General features: G+C 39.1%; 1 protein-coding gene across 1 annotated transcript in view; it reads left to right on the top strand.

The window, feature by feature from the left end:
• The first annotated feature begins 7867 nt into the window (after positions 1-7867).
• The window catches only part of LOC149450897 (hormonally up-regulated neu tumor-associated kinase homolog A-like), a 35370-nt gene continuing 18092 nt past the window's right edge, over positions 7868-25145 (top strand). The window contains exons 1-3 of the mRNA XM_089691340.1: positions 7868-8104; positions 15137-15429; positions 17041-17096. Coding sequence (XP_089547466.1) covers positions 7868-8104; positions 15137-15429; positions 17041-17096 — 586 coding nt within the window. The remainder of the gene's footprint in view (positions 8105-15136; positions 15430-17040; positions 17097-25145) is intronic.

Raw genomic sequence — 25145 nt, 5'->3', positions numbered from 1 at the left:
ATTCCAATACATGGTGTAATTTGAATTGCCGGTTATAACTATGCAACTACAAAATTTCCAAACAGCTGTTTTTGTATAGGTCCCCCTATTCCCCATAATTCAACATATTAAGTAGTTTCAATGGTGCCTGATTTTAAGACAATATTCTACCTCTTAAAGCGGCATTAAACCCAAAAGCAAACATTTATTATATTGCAGTTTACCTATTCTTAGATGTGATAGCTGCATTCATTTTCTTTTTTAGGCTGTCTTTCGGTTATTTTCACCTGGTGATCTGATCAATAAGTCTGTTGTTTTTCAACAGAACAAAGTGTCCTGCAGATGCAGCAGTTAAGGGGTTGAGACAAACCATTAATCACTGGCAAAGATGCTAACAATGATCAACTTTTATTTATTCATGTATAAACTTTATCCCAAAGGGCAAGGTGGAGAGTAGCGCCAGCGTAGTCACATTTACAATCTTGTCTAATCAAAGAACCCTTTGCATTTATTGAAAGAATGCAAGTATCTGAATTTCAGGAGACATTTAGAGACATTTATAGGTAAACCCCTTCACAATATAATGGTTCCACATAACTTGGTTTTTATTGAACGGTGTGTTGTTCTGTATGCCTAATCTTTCTTTATTTGGTTTATTAATGTTTTAGTAAATAATAATCATTATCAATAAACCCTCTGCAGACTTCCAGGGATAGAGATGGAGTTTTTCCTACCTAATTACTGCATTAATTCATAGTCACTGTGTTATTTCTATGATAAGTGAATAAATTAGTGGAATGTGGAAACTTGCAAACTACATTATGCACAGCGATATTTCCTATTATGTATGTGATTTGACAACTAGTATTCTTATTATTTACTTTTTTGGATGCTTTATTATGTATGTATATTAGGTATTCTGTATTTAACATTTTACTTTTGTCTGCAACAATCAAAACGTAATTATTACCAGAAATTACCAGAAATTAAAGTGCTAATTTTGCTGTAATGAGAGGTTATTGGTTATAGAATCTTAGGATCCTTGTTTTTATATTGTGTAGTTACTACAACAGCCATGAGGTGGCACTGTATCCTCTTTGACATGCATACTGACTACTGTACTGTATGCAAAAAGTAAATCATTTCTACATAGGCTATAGAATTAAAATTATCTATCTATCTATCTTTCTATCTATCTATCTATCTGTCATAATTTTATATGTTAGATTGTAAGCTCCTTGAGGGCAGGGACTGGAGTGAATGTATAATAAATATGTTAAGTGCTGCATAAAGTGACCGTGCTATATAAGTACCTGAAATATATAAGAATACATTTTCTGTGGCTCAGCTTAGTGCTGGTTATCACTTTGAGTCAGCACCAGAGGGGGACATGGCTTTGTACATGGACATAAGAAAATACAATGTATTTTTAGTTAACACATAAAATATTATTGCACTGCTTATCTTGAAGTAAAGAATTGTAGATTAGTCAATGCTGGATTCAAAAATTCAAATTGCAATCACTCTGCCTCCATCCAAAAAAAATTGTAAGACAAGATATCTACCAGATAGGGAGGAAATGATTTCAATGAGTCAGGTAACACAGAGACCTAAAACATAGATATAGACATACACTATATTGCCAAAAGTATTGGGCCAGCCCTCCAAATCATTGGATTCAGGTGTTCCAATCACCTCCATGGCCACAGGTGTATAAAGTCAAGCAGCTAGGCATGCAGACTGCTTCTACAAACATTTTTGATAGAATGGATCGCTCTCAGGAGCTCAGTGAATTCAAGTGTGGTACATCCGTGAAATTTCCTTGCTACTAAATATTTCACAGTCAAATGTTAGTGGTATTATAACAAAGTGGAAGCAACTGGGAACAACAGCAAGGCTACATTCACACTAGCCTTGTGTGCGGGCGGCAGAGAGGCGTTTGGGAAGCGTTTTTACCGCTTCCCAAACGCCTCTGCCAATTCTGCACATTACAGCACATGGTGCTGTTCTAACAGGAGCGTTTGCGTCGCGTCGCGTTGCGTCGAGTCAGGAGGCTTTGAAGCCTCCTATTCTCGTCTATGGTGCGGTTGCGACGCGGTTGCGGGGTGTTTGCGGAGCGGTAACGCCACTCAAATGCATTATAGGCGTTTGTGGGGCGTTATTAACGCTCGGCAAACGCCTAGCAACCGCCGCTAAACCGCGCATGCGGCATTTGCGGAGCGTTTGCCGAGCGTTAAAAGCGCTCCGCAAACACCGGACCAACGCTTGCCAAACGCTATAGGGGCGTTTGGCAAGCGTTGGCAAAACAGCCTAGTGTGAACGAGCCCCCACTCAGCCACAAAATGGTAGGCCACATAAAATGACAGAGCGGGGTCAGCGTATGCTGAAGTGCACAGTGTGCAGAAGTCACCAACTGTCCGCAGAGTCAATAGCTAAAGACCTCCAAACTTCATGTGGCCTTCAGTTTAGCATAACAGTGTGTAGAGAGCTTCATGGAATGGGTTTCCATGGCCGAGCAGCTGCATCCAAGCCTTACATCACCAAGTGCAATGCAAAGCATCGAATGCAGTGGTGTAAAGCATGCCGCCACTGGACTCTAGAACAGTGGAGATGTGTTTTGACCAATCACACTTCTCTGTCTGGTAATCCGATGGATGTGTCAAGGTTTGGTGATTGCCAGAACAGTATTTGCCTAACTGCATTGTGCCAAGTGTTTGGTGGAGAGGGGATTATTATGGTGTGGGGTTGTTTTTCAGGGGTTGGGCTTGGCCCCTTAGTTCCAGTGAAGGCAACTCTTAAGGCGTCAGCATACCAAGACATTTTGGACAATTTCATGCCCTCCCTTTCTTGGTCATCCAGGCTGCATGTTTGAATAAGGGCCTGGCATGAATTCTAAGGGGAACTCCACACCGTTTTTTTCCCATTTTGTATGGGTAGTGTTCCTTTAATCACTGGTCTACCAAGGTACACTTATAAACAGCATGGTAGATAAGTGGTTATATCAAGCTCACAGCTGCTTTAACATCTGGCAGAGGGTTTTCAGATAAAAGTGATTCAGGTGGCTATGAGTCTCTTAAAGTGTGTCCCACACTGGTGGCACCTACGATGAATCCCAGGCTACTGCTTTTTTTTTCAAAAAGACAATACACATTAATAGGAAACAATCTGAGAAAAACTAGGATGTGTGGGTGTCAAGAACCTGCATCCCCAGACTCTATGCCCCTAATTGTAGTGGCTTAGAGACCTGCTTCCTAATGAGCTTCAGCTGCTAGCTAACATAGACATGCACTGACTCACTTTTATTGCAAATCTGGTGAATTCATGATGAATAAACCAAAATCCAGGTTGGAAGTGTTTTTTGCTATAGATCATGTTATGCTGTGGGATGGAGGAGGTCACATGAGGGAAAACTGACTAGATTGGTTCCAAAGCTGCAATGGACAATATTTAATATTAACAAGGTTAGTTAATATATATAACAGGGGCACTCGCTCAGAAGAAGAAAATTTGTATTTAATAATATTGTAATGTGCCTCAGTTCAACAGTTAATAAAATTACACAGCCTGCCAGTGTTGGTCCTTTTTATAAGATGAGAAACTTTGGTTTTATTTAGAGTATACGGGGTTGACTTTTTAAAGCAGTACAGAATGTTCACTTAGCTAAGGTAACTTGGCAAAAAAGCAAAGCTGTATTCATTGTGAATGCCCAGTCAATTTAACATTTTGCATGATTGTAAGTCTTCAGTGCACACAGCTTTATTTTATATATATATATATATATATATATATATATATATATATATAGTAAAGTGTACACAAGCCCAAATACTAAGATTGTGTATTAACTTTAACTTTTGCTTTGAAATGGTCGTAGACAATGTTTTCATATATAAATTTGTGAGTACATTTTTCATATATACCTGTTCCTAACATTTTCTGTTCTCTCTCTCTCTCTCTCTCTCTCTCTCTCTCTCTCTCTCTTTCTCTCTCTCTCCATAACCTGGCCACATACATACTTTAAAGTTAAATTTGGCAAATATTGAGGCTTCTATTGCTAACCTTCTGAAAATGCTAGTTGTCTGACTATTTTGCTGACCCACTGGCTTTAATATTGTTTGAGTTACTAACACAGAAAAAGTATGTAAATCAAAAAATAAGAAAAAAAAGGCAGTAGTTCTTATCTGCATTATTATTTAGTCAGCAATTTAGGCCCCTTTCAAAATCAGGATCCGATCAGGTGCGCCTGTTAGGTTTTCTGGTGGACCCGACTGGACATTCCATTCACCCCTAAGGACATGTGGGTATAAATGGACTTGTGTCCCTTTACACCCTCCTATCTCTAATCTGATCCAATCTGCTAAAAAGAAATGAAAGGGGATCTGTTCTCCTCTGTCTAAATGGATCAGATCGGAGGGCAGTCTTATGCATTTGCGGAGTCCTTTTGCACCCCACCGCCCGTACCGAGAAGCAGGCTCTGTTTGTGTCCTTTCTGCATAAACTGAGCAGACACAGACCTGTCATTCACCGGTCATGATTAGCAGGGGATCAGAGGACAGATCCCCTGTTGATCAAACAGACCCCGCCCCTTATACTCTTGCCCTCCAGAGGATTTACCCTACCCCCTTCCCGACCAGGCCATCTTTTGCAATTGCTTTAACTGACAATTGCATAGTCATGCAACACTGTACATAAATGAAATTTATGTTCTTTTTCCCACAAATAGAGCTTTCTTTTGGTGCTTTTTGATCACCTGTGCATTTTTTATTTTTTGCTCTATAAATAAATAAATTCCAATAATTTTGAAACAAAAACCCAATATTTTTGACTTTTTGCTATAAAACATATCCAGTAACAAAATCTAATTTCTTCATAAATTTAGGCCAAAATGTATTCTGCTACATGTCTTTACTGAAAAAAAATCCCAAAACATGTAAATTAATTGGTTTACGTAAAAGTTATAGCATCTACAAATGGTGATGTACTGGAATTTGTTTTTCTTTTTATACTAGTAACGGCGACGATTAGTGACTTATAGCGGGACTGCGGCGGGCATTCTGACACTGGGCGGGGGACTGACTAACTGCCACTGACATCCCAATGACGCTAATATAGTGATCAGTGCTAATAAAATGCTAATGACACTGGGCAGGAAGGGGTTAACATCTGGGACGATCAAAGGGTTAACTGTGTGCTGTGTGCTGTTTTACTATGTGTGCCATGTGTGTTTTACTAGAAAACATACTGCTGTGTATTTCTCTGCACAGCAGAGAAATACACAGCAGCATGTTACTGCTGGCAGGTAAGAGACGTGTGCTGTTTACACACAGGTCTCTCTCCTGCCAGTGATACTCGGCAACTGCTGGGTGCCCTCATGGAATCTCCGGCCGGGACCCAGTGATTAACATCTGTAGCCACCAATGGCAGGGTGGGCAGGGTGGCACGTGCGTGCCCCCTACCTGGAAATACAAAATCATGTATATGTACGTTATTTTGTGCAGCCCTGCCACCCTGTAGCAGTAGTTCTGCTATAGGGCTGTCAAGAAGCGGTTAAAGTATTGTGAATAAATAATTTGGAGCAATAGTCCAAAATTACCAAGCTGCATGCACAATGTGACCAAAATCATCTAAGTATGTATATGAATAAGTGCTGCACTCAAAACACTTAGTAACTAATGAATTTGGTTTCTTCTTGTTTTAAATGTAAGTGTATTTTTGTTAATTTTTAACCTCTTCCTGGCATTACCTCCCAGTAAGAAGTTCTAAATGCTGGGAGGCAGAGGTGGGCATTCCGATCATGTGACCGCTGTGATTGGCAGTCACAGTGGTCACATAATTGGAAAGCTCCTAATCGCAAGTATGCATCGAGAGCTTTCCCATACCTGTCAGTTTACTGTGCTGGGAGAGTGCAGGGAGTAGCACAGTAATGTGTTTCCATAGGGATGCATATGTACGGCCACTCTGTGTGAAAGCCCACCTCCCAAGCAGCAGAATACAGTATATGTGTACATCCAGCAGGAAGGGGTAATAAAATTGTTTTAAGAAGTGAACGCTATGGTCCTTTTTCTGCTTCTTTGAGCATTATCACTGGGAGTCTCTCTCTGGATGGTTTATCCTGCTGAATAATTACTGCAGCTGTTCCTTGTGAGCCTATGGGAATCATGCTGGTAATACATGTTGGCTAAGGCAAGCTGGAGGGTTACCATTTCTGTGTCCATTACTAACCACCTTGTTGGATCCGGGTATAATAAAAATTTGGGTTTTGACCTTTACAATGAGGGCCAAATCTTAAGATTAGCGTTTATCCTCAAGGGGATGATGGTGAGTGCACCATTACAACGAGTTTTTAATATTTTGGACTTATTTTGGATATTTTGGACTTTTCGCATACTGTACATATGATTTTGCTCCATTTAGATATTATAGTGCACTGTATATTTCATCTTTTGATTCATGGAGTTCATAAATATATTTCTCTGTTTGTTTTAGTACTTACACATTTATGTACTGTGATTGCAATATTTACACTTTTGTTTCATTTTCTGGTGTTTTTAAGTATTGAATTGAGAATTTAGGCTCTGTTCACATCTCATGATTTGGGTCATGGGTAGAATCTCTGCAATTCTGCCCATGACCCCAAAACATGAGGAAATTGCAGCACAATGCACCGCATGCATTTGGGTGCTATTATCCTTCAATGACACTCCAAATGCAATGCCATTCTACCACAATTGTCACACGGCATGACCACGCAGCAATCGCAGCAAACTGTGCCTTCATAAATCGCTTTAAACTTGTCGCCCAATAAGTTGTGGGTGGCAAACATGCATAGGGCAGCCCATTTATGTGAGTGAATTGCCCTATGCAACACACAGAATCCATGTGACAACTGCAATGTCAAAGTTGTGTAGTGGGAGCGCTCATGTGAATGGGGTCTTAAAGTGTTGAAGAAAGAGGGTCAGAAAGAAAGTCAAGCAACTAGCATCTTCAGATCAAGATGCCAGTAATGGCCATGCATTTATTGTTTGTATTTCGAAAGGGAGGGATAATGTCAAAACTGAACACTAATCACATAAATACATATAAACATAAAGTATTTACTTGTGAAAAGACAAAGTTTGTTTACCCAGTGTTGTGATTCATACAACCCTACTATACTGCATTGCCAGGCAGACAACACTACCATTTCTTGCTTCCATTTTGCAGGTTTTTTTGTGTCACCTGCCTGCTCATTAGTCAGTGAACTGGCACAATCACTCTGCTGTTTCATTGTCCAGGGAGCAGGTAGGTTGAACGGGAAGGAGCCAAGCTAAAACCGGAAAAAGCAGTATTGGCTGTATGGCTAAGTTATGTGGCCAATTTGTTGGAAGGGAAGGATTTTGGCATATATGTATTTCAACTACATGTTTGACGTTCTACCCTTTTATTTAACACTATGCTTCCTCTAGTCATATTCTTTGTATGTGGTACAAAAATTACTTCCTTCCACCAATAGTTGCTGAATTTTGCTGTGGCATTTGAATGTCTGTAAACTATTGGGTATATCTGTAAGCAGCTGACTGGTTAGTAGGTGTCACTTAACATTTGGTCTCCCACTTGTACCAAGTGAAAATGCAAAGTTCATTCTATGTTAATGCTGGTGTTAGATGTCACTGTTACAGGCAGCTTCATGGCAATGTCTGACTGCATGTATCAGGTTTGTCTAATAATCTACAGCTTGGATGTGCTTGAGCAAATCTACATGACTGAAAGCAGGGATCACTGAGGAGATGTTTCTGTTTCTAGATAAAGGTCTGATAGACTACGAGGAATTACTACTCTCAGAGTCGTATTCTTCTTTTACGCATACGCTGCCTACTGACCTAATTGTCTAGTCAGCCTGAGTTCAAGGATGCCTGCTGCCATCAACACTATTTTGGATGGAGACAACTTAGATAAGATATTGACAGAATGTGGGAAACAAAACAGAGAAATGAAGATACTTACCTGTTTCTCCAGGATGTCTGAAGACAGTGCAAAGAACTTTCCTCACACCAAACGTGTGGGAAATTATCTGGTTGGGAAAATGATCAACAAAGGATCCTTTGCAAAAGTAATGGAAGGAATGCACATACCCACAGGACAAAAGGTAATGCACTTTTTACATTACATATGATAATTTGCTATTAGACTGGTGTGTATTGGATATACTTGTACTGAATAATTTGTTCCAAGCGTTCAATTTTTCCAGAACTACAATAAATTTTTTGTTAATGTTTTGGAGACACAAAAAATTGTGGTGGCCAGCAAAGTGCAGTACTATAATAATATAATGGTGGGACATTGTATGTTGGTACACAGTTTAGAATCAATTCGGAAGCGCTATTCCATTTATATGCAATATACTCTATATAAAATTATTATTATCTCTCTGTGTGTTTTATCTGTGCATCATATATTGGATATCTGCTTGTTTGTATGGAAACATGGCAGAAACATTTTCAACAGTTTTGGTGTATGTGTGTGTGTGGGGGGGGGGGGGACTTTAGAGGAACATATAAAACCTGGCTGTTGAAAATGTTATATTATCTTACTTCAACCTTTACTTTTTGTTCTGTTTTCTGTCTGATATATTTGGAATCAATCTGTATCAAAATCTAGCACATTGGTATTGTAACATTTTGACAAAGATGCTAGTGTGCAACAGGACTGATGAAGGAATAGAAAAACATGCTATGTGTTTTGTTTTATGAGAAAGAAAATGCATATACAATGTTGTTGTATGACCTTACATATAAAACACTAGTCTGAAGCTCAACAGCAAGGCTAAAGTCAATATAGTAGGGTACAACATTGAATTTCAACTTAATAACAAGTATCCAGGACCAGCACTGGGAAATGCATCATGCTTACCCAATCCAAGGGTGGAAGGGTGGGATTTGAATCTGGTTGTTCAAACTTGGAATTCATTTTTAAATGTTAAACTCTCCCTAGTAACAAAGTATTTGACTCAACAAAAAAAGCAACAATAATACAAAAGAAGTAAAGGAAGAAGGCACAACAACAAGCATAGTCATTACAGAAAATAAGTAAAGCTATATCAAATTTTATTTTATTCCATACATATTCTTAAATAGAGAATACAAGAAAGAAGTGCAGAGCAATTAGGTGATCAAACAGCTTTGAAAGAGCACTGGGGCAATCTTAAGAGGAGGTCATGCTCATTGATGAAGGAAGGCAAGTTCAGGAAGGTGTAAAGATGCACTATTACACTAAAAGGCCAATGTTCTCATGTAGCAAAGCAGTTTAAATATTTAACAATGGGTCAAACATGCAGTTGTGCTGACTAAGTTCATACAAACAGACCAACTAAATTGACTGTATTAACTTAAAATGATGTAATCAGTGTAAATTCTTTTTACATTGAATACCTGCGAAATTACTTTGACTTCTCTGATTGTGATATTACATTGAAAAATTAAACTCACTTCCTAGCCAAACCTGATCCAGTGATGTGGACTACTCAGGGTGTCAAAACTCGGCAGGGTATCACCAGCAATGAAACATTGATGCCATTTGACAACCTTAAGAGCTCGACATTATTTTTTTCGCATATTTGAAGCTCTAGCACTCCCAATTTTGGGACTTGCTGGTTAATCCTTCATCCAACCAAAGCAAAATGCTTCAAAGAAACATTGCCTTTAGCAAACCATTATCTACTGTATATAAACTATTGTTCTGATATGTAGATAAGGTACTGCATGGGTCAAGACCTCTCCAGGCCCAGGCAGTGGTGGTGTAGAGATAGATCTTTACAACTCTGGTCTCTGCAATAGATCAATTGAGTCAATATTCTTCAAATTCAAATTCTTACTCTGAATCTACCTAATACCAGCCAAACCTGCTAGAGTCTATACTTCCATCAATTGATGTGTTGGAAATGCTTCCAAGGCTAGGCAGATTTCAAGTATATGTTCTGGGACTGCCTTCTTGGCAGAAGATCTTGGACCCTGCCTCAAGGCTCCCTACAATTTTAGTGTCCAGGGAGCTAAACATCTATCTGCTTGGTCTGGTAGAAAACCTGGCTACTACAGTGGCTGAGGGAACTTTCTTGAACCTGTTATTTTTTATGCTAGGAAAACAATCTTTTCCAACTGGAAGAAACTTAATCCACAACATTGAAGGCTTGAAAGGCCCTAATCAACATGTCTCTATATTTATATAAAGTTATTATATGAGCATGGTTAAGCCATTTAAATTCAATGGAGTCTGGGTGAGCTGGCTGGACTCAGAACATACCTCCTCCGATTAATATTAGCGGCTTATAGGCCTATAAGTGCTAGTATTGACACATTAACCACACAGAAAGGACAATGATCAACTCACAAGAATTAGAACACCTTTGAATTTATACATTTTGATAGAGGCTGAGGGAAGGTATATTGTTTGTACAATCTCAGGTTTGCTTGGGCATATGACGTAACCATGAACTGCTAACACCAAGCAAATGTCACAGTTGGATTGTTTGTCTGGTTTTATAGGTTTGCAACTCTTTATTCTCATCTTTGTTTCTGCATTAAAAAATAAAGTCCCACATTCTAAAATTATATTTTTTTAAAAACTACACATTTCATCTTGATATATATATACATTTAATTTAGTGCCAAAGAATTTTAGCTGGTGTTCAGGTGTTTATGAGATGTAAGAACTTTATTGGCAACTATGAGCCAAAACAAATGATGGTAGTAGCACAAACTAATCCACTATTTTCAGTCTCAAATTATTTTAGCACAAAATTCTTTGTAACACTTACTTGGATTATGTATTTTAAAAAGCAAGTTTAGTACAACACATACTTTATATATAAGGTCAAGTACCATTAGTCACTTCATCTAACTCAGTATTTTGGTGCTAGTAATGAAGATTTGCAATGTTTTTAGGTTTGGATAGTTCAGATATGAACATCAGGTTACAAATTTCTATCACATAAGCTAGACCGTAATGACTTAAAAAGACTATATTTGTATATTGCTGCACAGTAACAATGAAGCAAATAAAAAATATCACCAGTACATGGTAAAATTAAAGTTCAGAACCTGTTCTCAGAACTAAATTTTAGGACTGGGGATTAGATAACTTTACACTACAATACAGGGTTAACAAACATGTATGTAAGGGTTCCGTTATGCTGAACTGGTCAGTGACAGTTTGCATACAATTGTAATTGGCATAGTGTGGAAAAGTTCTGCCTCTGTAATCAAAGATGTGCTACGTTTGAGGTCAATTTACCTTGGCCAACATGTAAAGGGTCACATTTAGTTTTCTTTGTCTGAAACTAAGCAAATTTGAAAACTGGTGATGGCAATCTCATTGTTTGTCAGTGAAGAATTTTAAAGCACCAAACATGAGTCATAATTTAGGAGGAGGATAAATAAGCAGGGTAGGATTCATGATATACAGTAAATGTTTATGTCAAGAGCAGGGGCGGACTGACCATTTGGAAACTCGGGCACTGCCCGAGGGCCTGGGGTCAGTAGGGGGCCCCATGAGATGCCCGTGGTACCTTTTTCATAGGCTTTTTTGAGTTTGGGCAAGGACACAGGGGCCCCATGATCCCCTATTGCCCGGGGGCCCCATAAGTTGTCAGTCCGCCCCTGGTCAAGAGCTATCTGAGTTAGCAATTAAAATAAAAGTTAAAATATTGCATTTATAGATAGAGTCTAACTCTAAGATATGGTTAACACACCAACACAGGCATAGCAACTGTTTCTTTTAACTCTATTGCATCAATAGTGCATAATTATGGAACACAATTATGGAAGACTTTGGCCTCATTGTGCATATGAAGATAGGAATATCACTGATTTAGCCACTTCCCATCCATAGGACGTACCCGTTTCTCCTTAGATGGGAAGTGTGATATCTCAGTCATTGCTGCAGCTGCAGTGATGATCGAGATATAATTTTTTAGAGCTGGCGATGCTGAACAAGGTAAAAGTAATCCATGCAGCTAAAGAGCTGCTGGATTACTTTTACAGGAGGCAGAAGGGGATCCATCCCCCTCCCATCGCCACCTTTACCAGGCTCTCCTGAGTGATCGTAGAGCCTCTCCAAATAATGTGACCAGTGGCATCCGGTTCCTGAGGCACAGTGAGAGGAATGGATGTCATTCCTTCCACTGTGTGATGTCAGAAACCAGAAGTGATGAAGATTTTGTCAGGTCTGGTTTCGGTCCCATGTAAACAAGTCATTACCAGATTGTAAAAGCATTGGTCTCTGTTTGATCTGATGCTTTGCAGGCCAGAGGAGACATCTGGAATCTCTCCAAAAAAAGGACCTGTCACAGCTCATGCTATCACAAGGGATGTTGTTCATGCCTTGTGATAGCAATAAAAGTGATCAAGGAAAACATTTTAAGTTACAGTGTAAAAAAAAAAAAAATTGAATAAAATAAATAATAAAATTTTAAATTTTAAAATGAGAATGCACATGTCGGTCCCATATGCATATGTAAATGGCGATTGCATAACACATATAAGGTATCGCCGCAATTCTCAGAGCGAGAGCAATAATACTAGCACCAGACCTCCTATATAACTCTAAACCGGTAACCTGTAAAGCTTTTAAAACTTTGCCTGTGGAGATTTTTAGGTACCAAAGCTTGGCACCGTTTACGGGCGTACGCAATTTTAAAGCATGACATGTTTGTATCTATTTACTCAGTGACATAATCTTTCATATCGTATCAAACAGTTGGGAATTAATACCAATAATGTACTGCGCTCCTACTATTCTACAATGATATTCACTTATATGATTAAGAAGAAACCTTATGATTTGAAACACTGGAAATTCATTTGGAACTTAATTACACAGACTTTTTTTGAGAAAATTTGGTATATGTGCATGCATATATCTGGAGTGTCGTACTTTGATTGATCTCTAGATCTTTATTTTATTTTATTTATTTATTTTTACTACTACAAACACATTGTAGAATAGTAGGAGCACAGCACATTAATGGTATTAATTGTATGCACATTAATATATGGGATTGTGTTTGGTTTTAGCAGCCTTCAAAATAGAAAAAAAAAATTGTATAGCAGATTACAAGGTTTTCACATACAAAATAGCTGGGTATTATAGTATGTTTTTGTAGATTGAAATGAATCAAAAAGTATTTTTAAAAATTTGCGTGTGAAAACCCGTTGCGAAAACACAGTGTGACATAAAATTATGCAAAACCCACCATGTTATTCTCTAGGGCCTCTACCCATACAGTTGCAAGAAAAAGTATGTGAACCCCTTGGGATTACATGGAGTTTTGCATGAATTGGGCATAAAATGTGCTCTGAACATCATCTAAGTCACAACAATAGAAGAACACAGTCTGCTGAACATAATACTACACAAACATTAGATGTTGCCATGGTTTAATTGCACATAACATGTAAACATTCACAGTGCAGGGAGGAAAAAGTATGTGAACCTTTGGACTTAATAACTGGTTGACCCTCCTTTGGCAGCAATAACCTCAACCAAACGTTTCCTGTAGTTGCAGATCAGACCTGCACAACGATCTGGAGTCATTTTGGACCACTCCTCTTAACAAAACTGTTTCAGTGTAGCAATATTCTTGGGATGTCTGGTGTGAATCGCTCTCTTAAGGTCATGCCACAGGATTTCAATCGGGTTGAGGTCAGGACTCTGACTGGGCCACTCCAGAAGGCGTATTCTGTGCTGTTGCAGCCATTGTTTTGTTGAATTACTTGTATGCTTTGGGTCATTGTCCTGTTGCATCACCCATCCTCTGCAGAGCTTCAGTTGGCGGACAGATGGTTGTACGTTTTCCTGCAAAATGTCTTGATAAACTCTGGAATTCATTTTCCCATCAATGACAACAATCTGTCCAGGCCCTGAGGCAGCAAAGCAGCCCCAAACCATGATGCTCCCTCCGCCATGTTTTTTGTTGGTGTGCTGTGCCTTTTTTTCTCCACACATAGTGTTGTGTGTTCTTCCCAAACAACTCAATCTTGGTTTCATCTGTCCACAGTATATTTTGCCAGTAGTGCTGTGGAACATCCAGGTGCTCTTTTGCAAACTTCAAACGTGCTGCAATATTCTTTTTGGACAGCAATGGCTTCCTCTGTGATGTCCTCCCATGTACTCCATTCTTGTTTAATGTTTTCCTTATTGTAGATGTGTCAACAAAAATGTTAGCATGTGCCAGAGATTTCTGTAGGTCTTTAGCTGACACTCTGGGATTCTTCTTTACCTCATGCAGCATTCTGCGCTGTGCTCTTGCAGTCATTTTTACAGGACGACCACGCCTAGGGAGAGTAGCAACAGTGCTAAGCTTTCTCCATTTGTAGACAGTCTGTCTTACCGTGGATACATGAACATCAAGGCTTTTGGAGATACTTCTGTAACCCTTTCCAGCTTCATGCAAGTCAACAATTCTTGATCGTAGGTCTTCTGAGAGCTCTTTTCTGCGAGGCATGGTTCACATCAGACAGTGCTTCTTTAAATCAGTAAACCCAAAACAGGTGTGTGTTTTTTAGGGGCAGGACAGCTGTCAGCAACACATCCAATATCATCACACTGATTGGAGTCAAGGTTAGCTCACTCCTGGCTCCAATTAGCTCTGGGAGAAGTCATTAAGCTAGGGCCTCACATACTTTTTCCTTCCTGCACTGTGAATGTTTACATGTTATTTGCAATTAAACCATGGCAACATCTAATGTTTGTGTAGTATTATGTTCAGCAGACTGTGTTCTTCTATTGTTGTGACTTAGATGACGTTCAGAGCACATTTTATGCCCAATTCATGTAAAACTCCACGTAATCCCAAGGGGTTCACATACTTTTTCTTTCAACTATATATATATTATATATATAATATATTATATATATAATGTTCGGGGGTTCTAAGTGGTTTTCTAACAAAAAAATGATGTTTTGTACATGTAGGAGAGGAATGTCAGAATGTACCTGAACTGGAAATGGTTATATCGGGACCGTAATAGCCATAGCTCATCAACCCAAATGGCTGTAGGCATTCATTCTATATTAGCCTCTTATAAACAAATAAAAGACCAAATAAAGAAACTATGAGATAATATGTTTCTATATCCTTATCCATTGTCTGTACATAATTTTTAACAGTCGGTTTTATTTTAAGGTGGCTATAAAAGTGATTGACAAAAAGAAGGCCAAACAAGACTCATATGTTTTAAAGAACATGAAGAGGGAGCCACGGATACACCAGATGGTTAAACACCCAAACATTGTGCAGCTTTATGAAACCCTAGAGACTGAAAACTCCTATTATATGGTTATGGAACTGTGTGAAGGAGGAGACCTGATGGATAGAATATGTGATAAAAAAAAGCTAGAGGAAAAAGAAGTAAGAAAATATGCAAGGCAGATCATGTCAGCAGTGGAGCACTTACATCGCCATGGAATCGTTCATAGGTAAAAAGACATGTTGAGCTAGTTGCTTTGGTTCTTTGTACTTTGATTGAATCATAATCATATTGAATAGCATAGAAACAAGGCTACCGCATTTATAATTAAAAACAATTCCAAAGAGTAACATGATGACTAATTTTTTCATCTATATACCCTCACCCTTTTTTTTTTGTCATTTCTTCACACTGTTTTGCTAAAAATGCACCAATCAATAGATATATGAGAATAAAGATGCTTTTTAATGTTTTGACATTATCCAGTTGTAGCATGTCACACAACGTGATGCCCTGTCATAACATATAATTAAGTTGATTCTGATAAATCATTTAAATACCAGCTCACACACGGTATATTCCTCATTGTCACACTGCATGAAAGAACCTCTCCCTCACTGTTCATCCAAACAATTTTCCACCATCTCCTTTGACAAAAGCCGATCGGAAGATCACCTTTTGTAGAGTTGGTGTCAACAGGGTCACCCACAGCTTGATTTATAACAGATTCATTGGGATTCCCAGAGCAAAGTGGCATCCCAGAGCAAAGTGACATCTCAGAGCAAAGTGACACTGCATCTCTTAAAGAAGTATTGAATCCAAAACCAAATAGTTAATATATTACAGTTTACTAATCCTCAAATGTGGTGGCTGCATTAGTTTTCTTTTTTAAGCATTTTCTCTTCTGTTTTCCTCTGGTGATCCAGCCAGTAACACACCTCCTGTATCAGAGTGCCCCCACTCTGGAAGAAGGGGCACAAGAGCACAGCAGCATTGTCAGTCTGGGGGGTGGGGAGTATTAGATGGACTAGCAGATTTAAAACACTAATATATTGAAGCTGAACTCCACACAACACGTTTTAGGCAGTTACAGAAAGAGATTTATTTTCTTTTGGGAAGTTTTTACATAAATAAATGCTAAACATTGTAAGCACCCCTGTCAGTGGTAAATGATTTGTCTTAGCATTCTAACTGATACATCTGCAGGACAGCTTATTTTGTTGAAAAATAGCAGACTTACCAGACAGATCACCAGGTGAAAATTAAAAAAAGAAAGCCTAAAAAGAAACTAATTACCAATTAGGATTGGTAAGCTGCACTATAATAAATGTTTGCTTTTGGGTTTATTAATGCTTTACAATGTGATGACTGTGTTATGCAAAAGCATTGCATATGTGGTTCTAAGAAATAATCTATCTATAAGAATTTAGTTAATAGACCTGTTTATGTTTATCACTGTTCTCAATTGGGATTAGGTCTATACCGAATGCTAATTTTGGCACATCCAAGATCCAAATCTGGTTTGCTAAAATTATTAAAACTTTGGAGTTGATTTACTAAAACTGGAGAGTGCAAAATCTGATGCAGTTGTGCATGGTAGCCATGGTAGCCAATCAGCTTCTAACTTCAGCTTGTTCAGTTAAGATTTGACAATAAAACCTGGAAGCTGATTGGTTTCTTTGCTGACCATCACCAGATTTTGCACTCTCTCTCCAGTTTTAGTAAATCAACCCCATGGTATAATGTATAGATGGCAAGGTAAAAAAAAACATGTTTTTACTGTATTCCATGTTCAAATACATTTCAAATACTAATCCTGATTATTTTTTTTATCATTTAGGGACCTGAAAATTGAAAATTTCCTGTTAGATGAAAATGGCAACATAAAAATTGTTGGTAAGTAACTATTATCAAAGAACATTTTTTTCCTTTTTTTTCTTCTTTTCTTCTCTTTTCCTGTCCTTTTTCTATCGGATTTTGGTTAAAAAGTGAACCCACTGACCTTTATAGTTTTACTTGGTACACTCTGCTGTTAACATAACTCAGACTCTACACTTGCTGATAAAATGGCATACTCCTTGTTGAGGAAAAAACTTATTATTATCTGGAACAACGTTAAAGGACTCAATATCCCTGAAAAAAGGTCATCCCTACTAAGACAGCTTAGAAAAACTAAACCCAAAATAGTCTTTCTTCAAGAGACGCATTTTAAAACAAAATACTTAAACTGGCAGACAACTACTTTACTAAAGCTTTTCATGCAACAAACCCTCTGGCAAAAATGAAGGGAGCCACTATGCTGTTGAGCAAAGATTCTGATTTTCAAGTGGCAGATCAATTAATAGACCCAGACGGTTGATATGTTTTCCATATGATTTTTGCATAGTAAGTACAAGAATACAAGCTTGATATACAAATCTATCAGCCAAAAATATGTATAGACTATGAGTACAAAAGCCAGTACAACAACTATAATGGGAAAGGAACATTGCAGAAATAGACAGACATGTACGATACAACATGGCAGTAAAAAGAGCCAAACCTCAAAATTAAGCAAATGCCGAGGAACAGAAGCTTGGCTGTAGTAGCCTGAACAAAAGTACATCTCTATCTGAGAAGATATTTTAGAAGGATTACCACGTGGGCTAGATAAAACTCAGTGTGGAGTGTGTACTCCACAGGTAGACAGGGAGGAGGATAAATGAGGGGTGGGGCTAGAAGGTGGGTTGGTCACTTGGAGTTTACCCAATGTGTTGTTTAATTGAGCTTTGAGATACCAATCTGTATAACAGAAGGGTTCCATATGAATGGCTAATTCAGCAGGTGTAAAGGAATGCTCCATGTAGTGTTTCCATCTGCAGATAAAACGAAGAGCAGACTTGACGTTTTGAGTAATGGTGTCAAGCTTCTCCAAGTTGAATAGATTAGTTAGTGCCTGTGTCACCATATTGAGAGGAGGGGGGTTTTGGATGAATCTAGACTTGCATGAGGGCTCTGCGAGCTACTAATAGACAAATGTGTATCCACTGGGGAAGAACGTTAGAATGTGCCGAATTCATAGGATCTTCATAGCTAAAAAGACAGATCATGGGATACTTGGAAACAGAGATGTTGTATAATGATTGATGTAATGAAGAACTTGATCCCAGAAAGATGAGACTCGAGCACATTCCCCCAAGTAACGAAACAAGGTTGGTCGAGTGTGATCACACCAGAGGCATGTTGGGCGGGCGGTGACAGCCATATTTGCTGAGAAAGGATAATAGGCCCAGTGGATGATTTTGAATTGAGTTTCACGCCATATTTCACAGAGAACAAGCAAAGCTAATTTTTTCTATCCCGATAGTATTTTGTCCGGAGTTTCATCCGTAGAAAGTATGGAGTTTAAATGGAGTAAGGTGGTATTTTGCAGATTGATGAGAGATTAGATGAGAGTAGATGTCTGAAATGGAGTAGAGGTATTGTCGCAGTAGAATCTCTATGAAGGAGTGTTGAAAGGGATCCTATGTAGAGGAATACCATGACCGGAGAAATGTGACCAGCTGATGATGATAGAAGATATGTGATCCTGGTAGAGAGTATTGAGCAGCAAAGACTGAGAAGGGATATAACATTAATAAGTCCTTTATGAGACCAATGGGTAAATGCTGCGTGTTCCCTACCAGGAGGGAACATAAGGTTTCCAAGAATAGGCAAATAGGAGGATACCCTTAGTCATAAACCAAGAAGCTTTCGCATTTACCTCCAGGTCAATACGGTGTCTCTGATCAGAAGTTTCGATTGGAGAGACCCAGGTAAGGCTTTAAGATTGGAGTGCACAATGGCAGAGAGATGTAGCAGAGACACCAGGGCTTCCTCCAAGGAGTAATTAGAGTAACGTGATTCCATAGTAATCCAATCAAGACTCTGACGAAGGAAGCAGGGCAGATTGTAAAATCTAATATACGGCAGGCCTGCACCCCCCTCACTCTTGGGGAGACTTAGCTTCCGTAATGCAATGTGTGTTTTTTTGCATTGCCATAGGAACGCTTGTAGGGCCGTATAAATCTTCTGAACATCAGAATGCTTTAGCAGAATAGGGAACGTTTGTAGAGGATAGAGAAATCTCGCAAATGAGACCATTTTTTAGAGATGGCATCTCCCAAAGAGTGAAAGGTGAAGGGTCGTCCAAGCTTCCAGTTACTGTACAATCTTATCAATTAGAGGAGGGTAATTAAGGAAATTAAGAGACGATGGTTCTCTGCCTATATGTGTGCCTAAATAGGTAATTGAGTGCTTAGCTATACTGAAAGGGGAAGACGTGAGCCAGCGAGTGGAGGTAGTAGGGTTTAGAGGGAGTACTTTTATCAAAATTGATTCGTAAGCCAGAACATTTACGGAAAGTCACAAACAGTAAAATCTGTGGGTGGATCTGAGGAAAACAATAATATATCGTCCACAGAAAGAGCTGAAGGAAAAGTGTGTTCACGAACTGTGACACCACTGACCTCTGATGTAGAATTAAATAGTCTGGACAAAGATTCTAGGGCAATGGTAAAGCAAAGGGGGGAAAGAGGGAAGCCCTGCCTGGTGCCCTTAGTTAAGGGAATGTCAGTGAACATAAAGTCAGGTGTGACCAGTCTACCTCTGGGCAAAGAGTACATTTGTCATAAAAAGTCCAAAATGGGGCCTGCAATACCAAACTTCTGCATGACCATGAAGAGCCAGGCAAAGCTAATGTTGTCAAAGGCTTTTTCAGCATCTAAGGATATACAGTAAGTGCCAGATCATGCATTGGGTGGGTTTTAGCATATCCAAGGACTAACAATACTTTGTGGATATTAAGTGTCGCTGATCGACCCGGTACGAACCCAGATTGGGCGTGATGTAGTATGGTAGGGAGCAGCAGGGCCAGCCTAGTCACCACAATTTTTGAAAGTATTTTGGTGTCAACATTAATTAGAGAGATAGGTCGGTAAGATCCTGGTAGCAGTGGGTCTTTTCCCTTCTTAGCTATGAGTTTGATATGTGCCTGGGAGCTAGTTGGGAGATAAGGGCCAACCTCCCACATTGCCTTGTAGACATGTTACAGCGTGCCTGGGATGAAGTCTGAAGTTAGAACTCGGCACTAAGGCCATCAGGTCTGGGAGCCTTAGCTGATGGTAGATGTTTCATAGTGACACGAATGTCGTCTGATGTGATGGGAGCATTTAAAGCATGTAGCTGGGATCTGGTAAGTTTAGGCAGATTTACAGAGGCTAAAAAGTCTTCTGCGGCTCTAGAATTAATCGGATCCTCTGAATACAGAGAGGTGTAGTAAGATGTGAGGAGTTCAATACTATCAGAGGGTGATGTAAGAAAATTTCCCGTGGAAGTCTGGAGTGCGGAGATATAGGTAGGAGTACGGGAGCCCAAACAAAGCCACGCCAACAAGTTACCAGCCTTATTGCCATATCTATAAAATTTTAGGGTGGAGTAGGCCGATTTGGCTGCCTCCTGATGCTCATCCCATTAATCAAAGGCTCATTTAGCAGAGTGCCAGTTCAGCTTGTTCGCTGGAGTGCGGTTGAGGGAGAGCGCGATATGTGCTTCACAAAGGGATTAACTAACCTGTTGATAATTCAAGTAGGGCTCAAGAAGCAAAAAGCTAAAGAAAAGGTAATAAACGATCTTTCTGTTGAGATCTCTAGACTAGAGTCACTACATAAGCACTCTATCTACCCAAACAGCAACGAATCTACTAAAGGCCAGAGTAGAACTACGAAACCTCTTAGACAGACAATCTAAACGTGTACTCTACTTTAAAAAAAAAAGCATTTTTTACAAACATGGTGATAAAAGTGGAAGGTTTCTTGCTAGAGTTCTGAAAGATGCCAAGTCACTTGAAAACATTCTCTGTAATAAAGCCTTGGATGGTAGTATGGAACATGCCACTGATAAAATTGCAAAAAGATTTCACAAATTTTATTCTAACTTGTATAATTTACCATGGCAACACAAACCCAGCTCCCTACAAAGCAACAGAAAACAAATTATTCTAGACTTTCTCAGAGTAACATGCCAAAATTAACACAATACGATATCGGAACTCTTGAAAGAGAAGAAGAACTAACCTCGGCGATCAAAGACCTAAATCAGGGAAAAGCCCAGAGCCAAATGGCTTTACTTCCCAATACTATAAAGCATTTATAGACCCACCTAAATCACTACTTTTACAGGCCCTACATTCACTAAGCAGTCATCAAAAGGTTTCCGACTCTTTCCTGTCGGCCCATATCACAATCATCCCAAAAGAAAATAAAGGCCAATTTCCCTTCTCAATAGCTATTCTCTAAATCCCTTCTCTATAACTATTAGCCAAACTTATTGCCAAACGGCTATGGCCCCTACTTAAAAAAACTTATTGGACCAGAGCAGGTTGGCTTCATGCCTGGCAGGTAAGCAAGGGACAATATTATAAAAGCATTAAATCTCATACATAGGGCCAAGTTAGGAGATATAAAAGGCCTCCTCCTTTCAACAGATGCTGAAAAGGCCTTTGACAGTGTGGCATGGGACTATATGATGGCTACTTGCACTCATATAGGCCTCAATCAAAAGATGATGTCTTGGATTCTCTCATTATATCAAGCCCCTTCTGCACAAATTCAGATTAATGGGACCCTATCTGATAAGTTCCACATTAAAAATGGCACGAGACAAGGATTTCCATTATCCCCCTTGTTATTTATCCTGACATTAGAACCTCTTATTCGTTTAATCAATGAAAACAAATCTATACAGGGATTCAAATTAAATGGGAAAGAATACAAAACTGCATTCTATGCGGACGATCTACTTTTTTTCATCTCATACCCACATACATCCATACTGAACCTTTTGCACACCTTTCAGATATATGGAAACATATCCAATTTTAAAATAAATTATCACAAATCGGAGGCACTCAACCTCACATTGCCTAAAGAATCCCTGGACAATGCTCAAAAAGACTATTCCTTTAAATGGGAAAAAACTGCATTAAAATATTTAGGAGTCTGGATCACCCCACATTAGACAATCTATACACTGAGAATTTTATACCACTTCTCAGAAACATAGAAAATGATCTTGAGAAATGGGACTCAAAAAATTTCTCTTGGTTCGGTAGAGCAGCTATTGTTAAAATGACTAGTCTCCCAAGACTGCTCTATTGTATGCATGCTCTACCAATCAAAATACCAGGGATTTTTTTCAATCGGCTGCAACAGGCACAAAGGAAATTTGTTTGGGCTAAGAAGAAACCCCACTGTAGCAAACTAGCCCATCAGAGTTGGATGCGGAGTTCCCCTTTTCCTTTTCTTTTTATTGGAAGCATTCCTCAGTCCTACAGTCCCTACCCCCTCCCTTCCTGAGAGGCAAACATTATATCCTGACAGATGAGGGGGTCAACCCAAGTTAAGGCATCCTCAGTCCGGTGCCAGGCAGTCTGCGAGTGTAACCTTTCTCACCTAAAATCATGATAAGGCCAGCTCATCAGAGCATTGGGAAGCACTGATCCCAGACCTTGTGTAGGCTCACCCATCATAAAATAGATAAGGCAGCTTCTCCCCGGACTTGAAAGAAGTTGAAACCTCACAGAACCTAACAGTAAAGATGTCAGAATGAAATGAACATTCCTCAAGTCAGGTTTTTTTTCCCCTATGTTTCATGTCATGGATTATGACAGATGTTGGTTCTAATTCAGAGTTCTCCTGACCCCTCCCAAAACAGCGTAATGGCCAGTATTCAGAGCCACCCCCCTTGCAGAGGGATTTTTAAAAAGAGACAGGCTGGCAAGCCTAGGCTACACACATCTCCTGAGCTTAACATCGTAACAGAGGAGATCAAAGACCCTTCCTGCTCTGCACTTGGATCTGCTTACAAACCAAGGCATATTGGCAAGTAACTTAACCCTTTAACTTCCTTCCTATTATCTCTTTGCTGTACCTTTATATGCATATATATATATATATATAGTTACATTTTCTTTGTAAATATTTTATTGCACCTGTTTGACTCTTTTAGTAATAAATCCTTCTTTCTGAAAGTGTTAAACTGTTTCTAAGCGCTTACTTGCAATTCACGAATTCCTGCCTTTGAAGAGACGCTACTGTGTTTATTTAATCTTCTACCCAATCGGCCTGCGGTGACCGTATTGGACAGGTGACTTTTCAATCATTATAGTGTATATTTGATAACGGGAGTTTCCCAGTCTCCGACAAAAGTGGTGGTGGCAGTAGAGGGTTAGTTGCGTAATTAACCCGACCCAGTAACAAGCGCATTCAGGCTGCAGGCACCGATTGTAGCCCATTAGCTGGACAATCGCTGTGCAGGGTGTAGCTGGGTGGGGCCTTGTTACGCGCGTCACACCGTGGTTTTAGATCGGCCGGTCCTTCGGTCACGAGTTGGTGAGAAGGTCTGGGGTCTGACGCCGCAGGCGTGACATATTACTGTTAGTCACGGTCGTGCGATTGTCGCATGTTGGTGGCGGCGACCGTGCGATCGTGACACCCACAACCAATTTTTTTGATGGCCAGGTCCAAAATGGCAGGAGGCCAGACTTTAAATTATATTATTTTGCCACCCATTTGACCAGAATAATAGATTGGCACTGTCACAGGGAAAATCTCTAATAATAAACAGAAACTCTAATTTCTAAAACCCCTTACACAGCTGAAATCCATTTGTCTCAAGGGTGTTAATATTTAAAAAAACACCTCTCTTGCTTACTCATGGCTGCGAAACAAAGTAAATGAACAAAAAGACAATTTTATGTATCTTTGGGAGAATTCCCTTGAAACTAACTTCTTTGATCAGCAACAGAAAAATGCATGTATACTTGCACATAAGTGTTCTCTTAGCACAAGATTACAGGAAACCTCCTATAAGGTTCTTACTCACTGGTATGCCACTCCCACCAAATTACGTAAATGGTATCCCAACACATCTGATATTTGTTGGAGATACCAAATCGGCAAAGGCACTCTCCTACATATTTGGTGGCAATGTCCAAACCTTTCGGCATACTGGAAACAAGTTTGTGAGCTAATTATTAAGATTACAGATATCAAAATAACATTAGATGACGCATGCTGCTTATTGCACATCTCCCCCTTTTCACTCAATAAATACAAGAATTCCCTAACGAGACACCTACTTAACGCAGCAAAATCTTTAATTCCCAAATTCTGGAAATCAGCTTAAATTCCCACGCCTCGGGATTGGCTGTGAGAAGTGGATAATATTCATCATTTGGAGGAAACCTTGGCGATGACACATGAACGTCTGTCTAACTATCATAAAACCTGGTGTGCCTGGTTTGCATTCACTTACTCCGATTTATATAAAACTATCTCAGGTTCATAAGAGATCAATATACTGATGCTTTGTTTCTTTCTCTCTCTCTGACTATTACTTAAACGCACTGATTTTCAAGAAATGATGCCAATTTTATAAAAATTCACTGCATCATATGACCCTTTTATTCCCTTTCTTTATCTTGATATTTGACTGTCTCGTGTATTATATTTGAGTTAAAATCTTATGTTTTTTAGAATTAGAGCTATTTGAATTGTTTCATCACAATTCTAATCAGTTTTGTATAGTTCTGAACTCTATACACTGTTAAATCCGCATAAATATAATATGTATGGAAACAATTATTTCTGATATTCTTTGTTCAAAAAAACAAAAACAAATAAAACTTCTATTGTTAAAAAAAAAGAACATTTGAAAGTAGAAGTAAAGCCACCTATTTAATTGCTTCCCAAAAGAAAGTTTAAGCTGTTACTAAACTCACAACAGTAAAATCAGTTTGTGTATGCAATAAAGCATGCTTATTATACTCACTGTGGAACCTGAGGGGTCAATCATCTGCATTGTGTAAAAACACTGCTTGATCCTGCCTTCTCTGATCCTCCCCTTCTTCCAGTGTCCCCCTCCTAT

The sequence above is a fragment of the Staurois parvus genome, unplaced genomic scaffold (assembly GCF_062004578.1).
Source record: "Staurois parvus isolate SC_StPar_1 unplaced genomic scaffold, SC_StPar_1.0 ptg000561l, whole genome shotgun sequence".
Lineage (NCBI taxonomy): Eukaryota > Metazoa > Chordata > Amphibia > Anura > Ranidae > Staurois > Staurois parvus.
The sequence above is the reverse complement of the archived record's forward strand: the minus strand, read 5'-3'. Positions and strand labels throughout refer to the sequence as shown.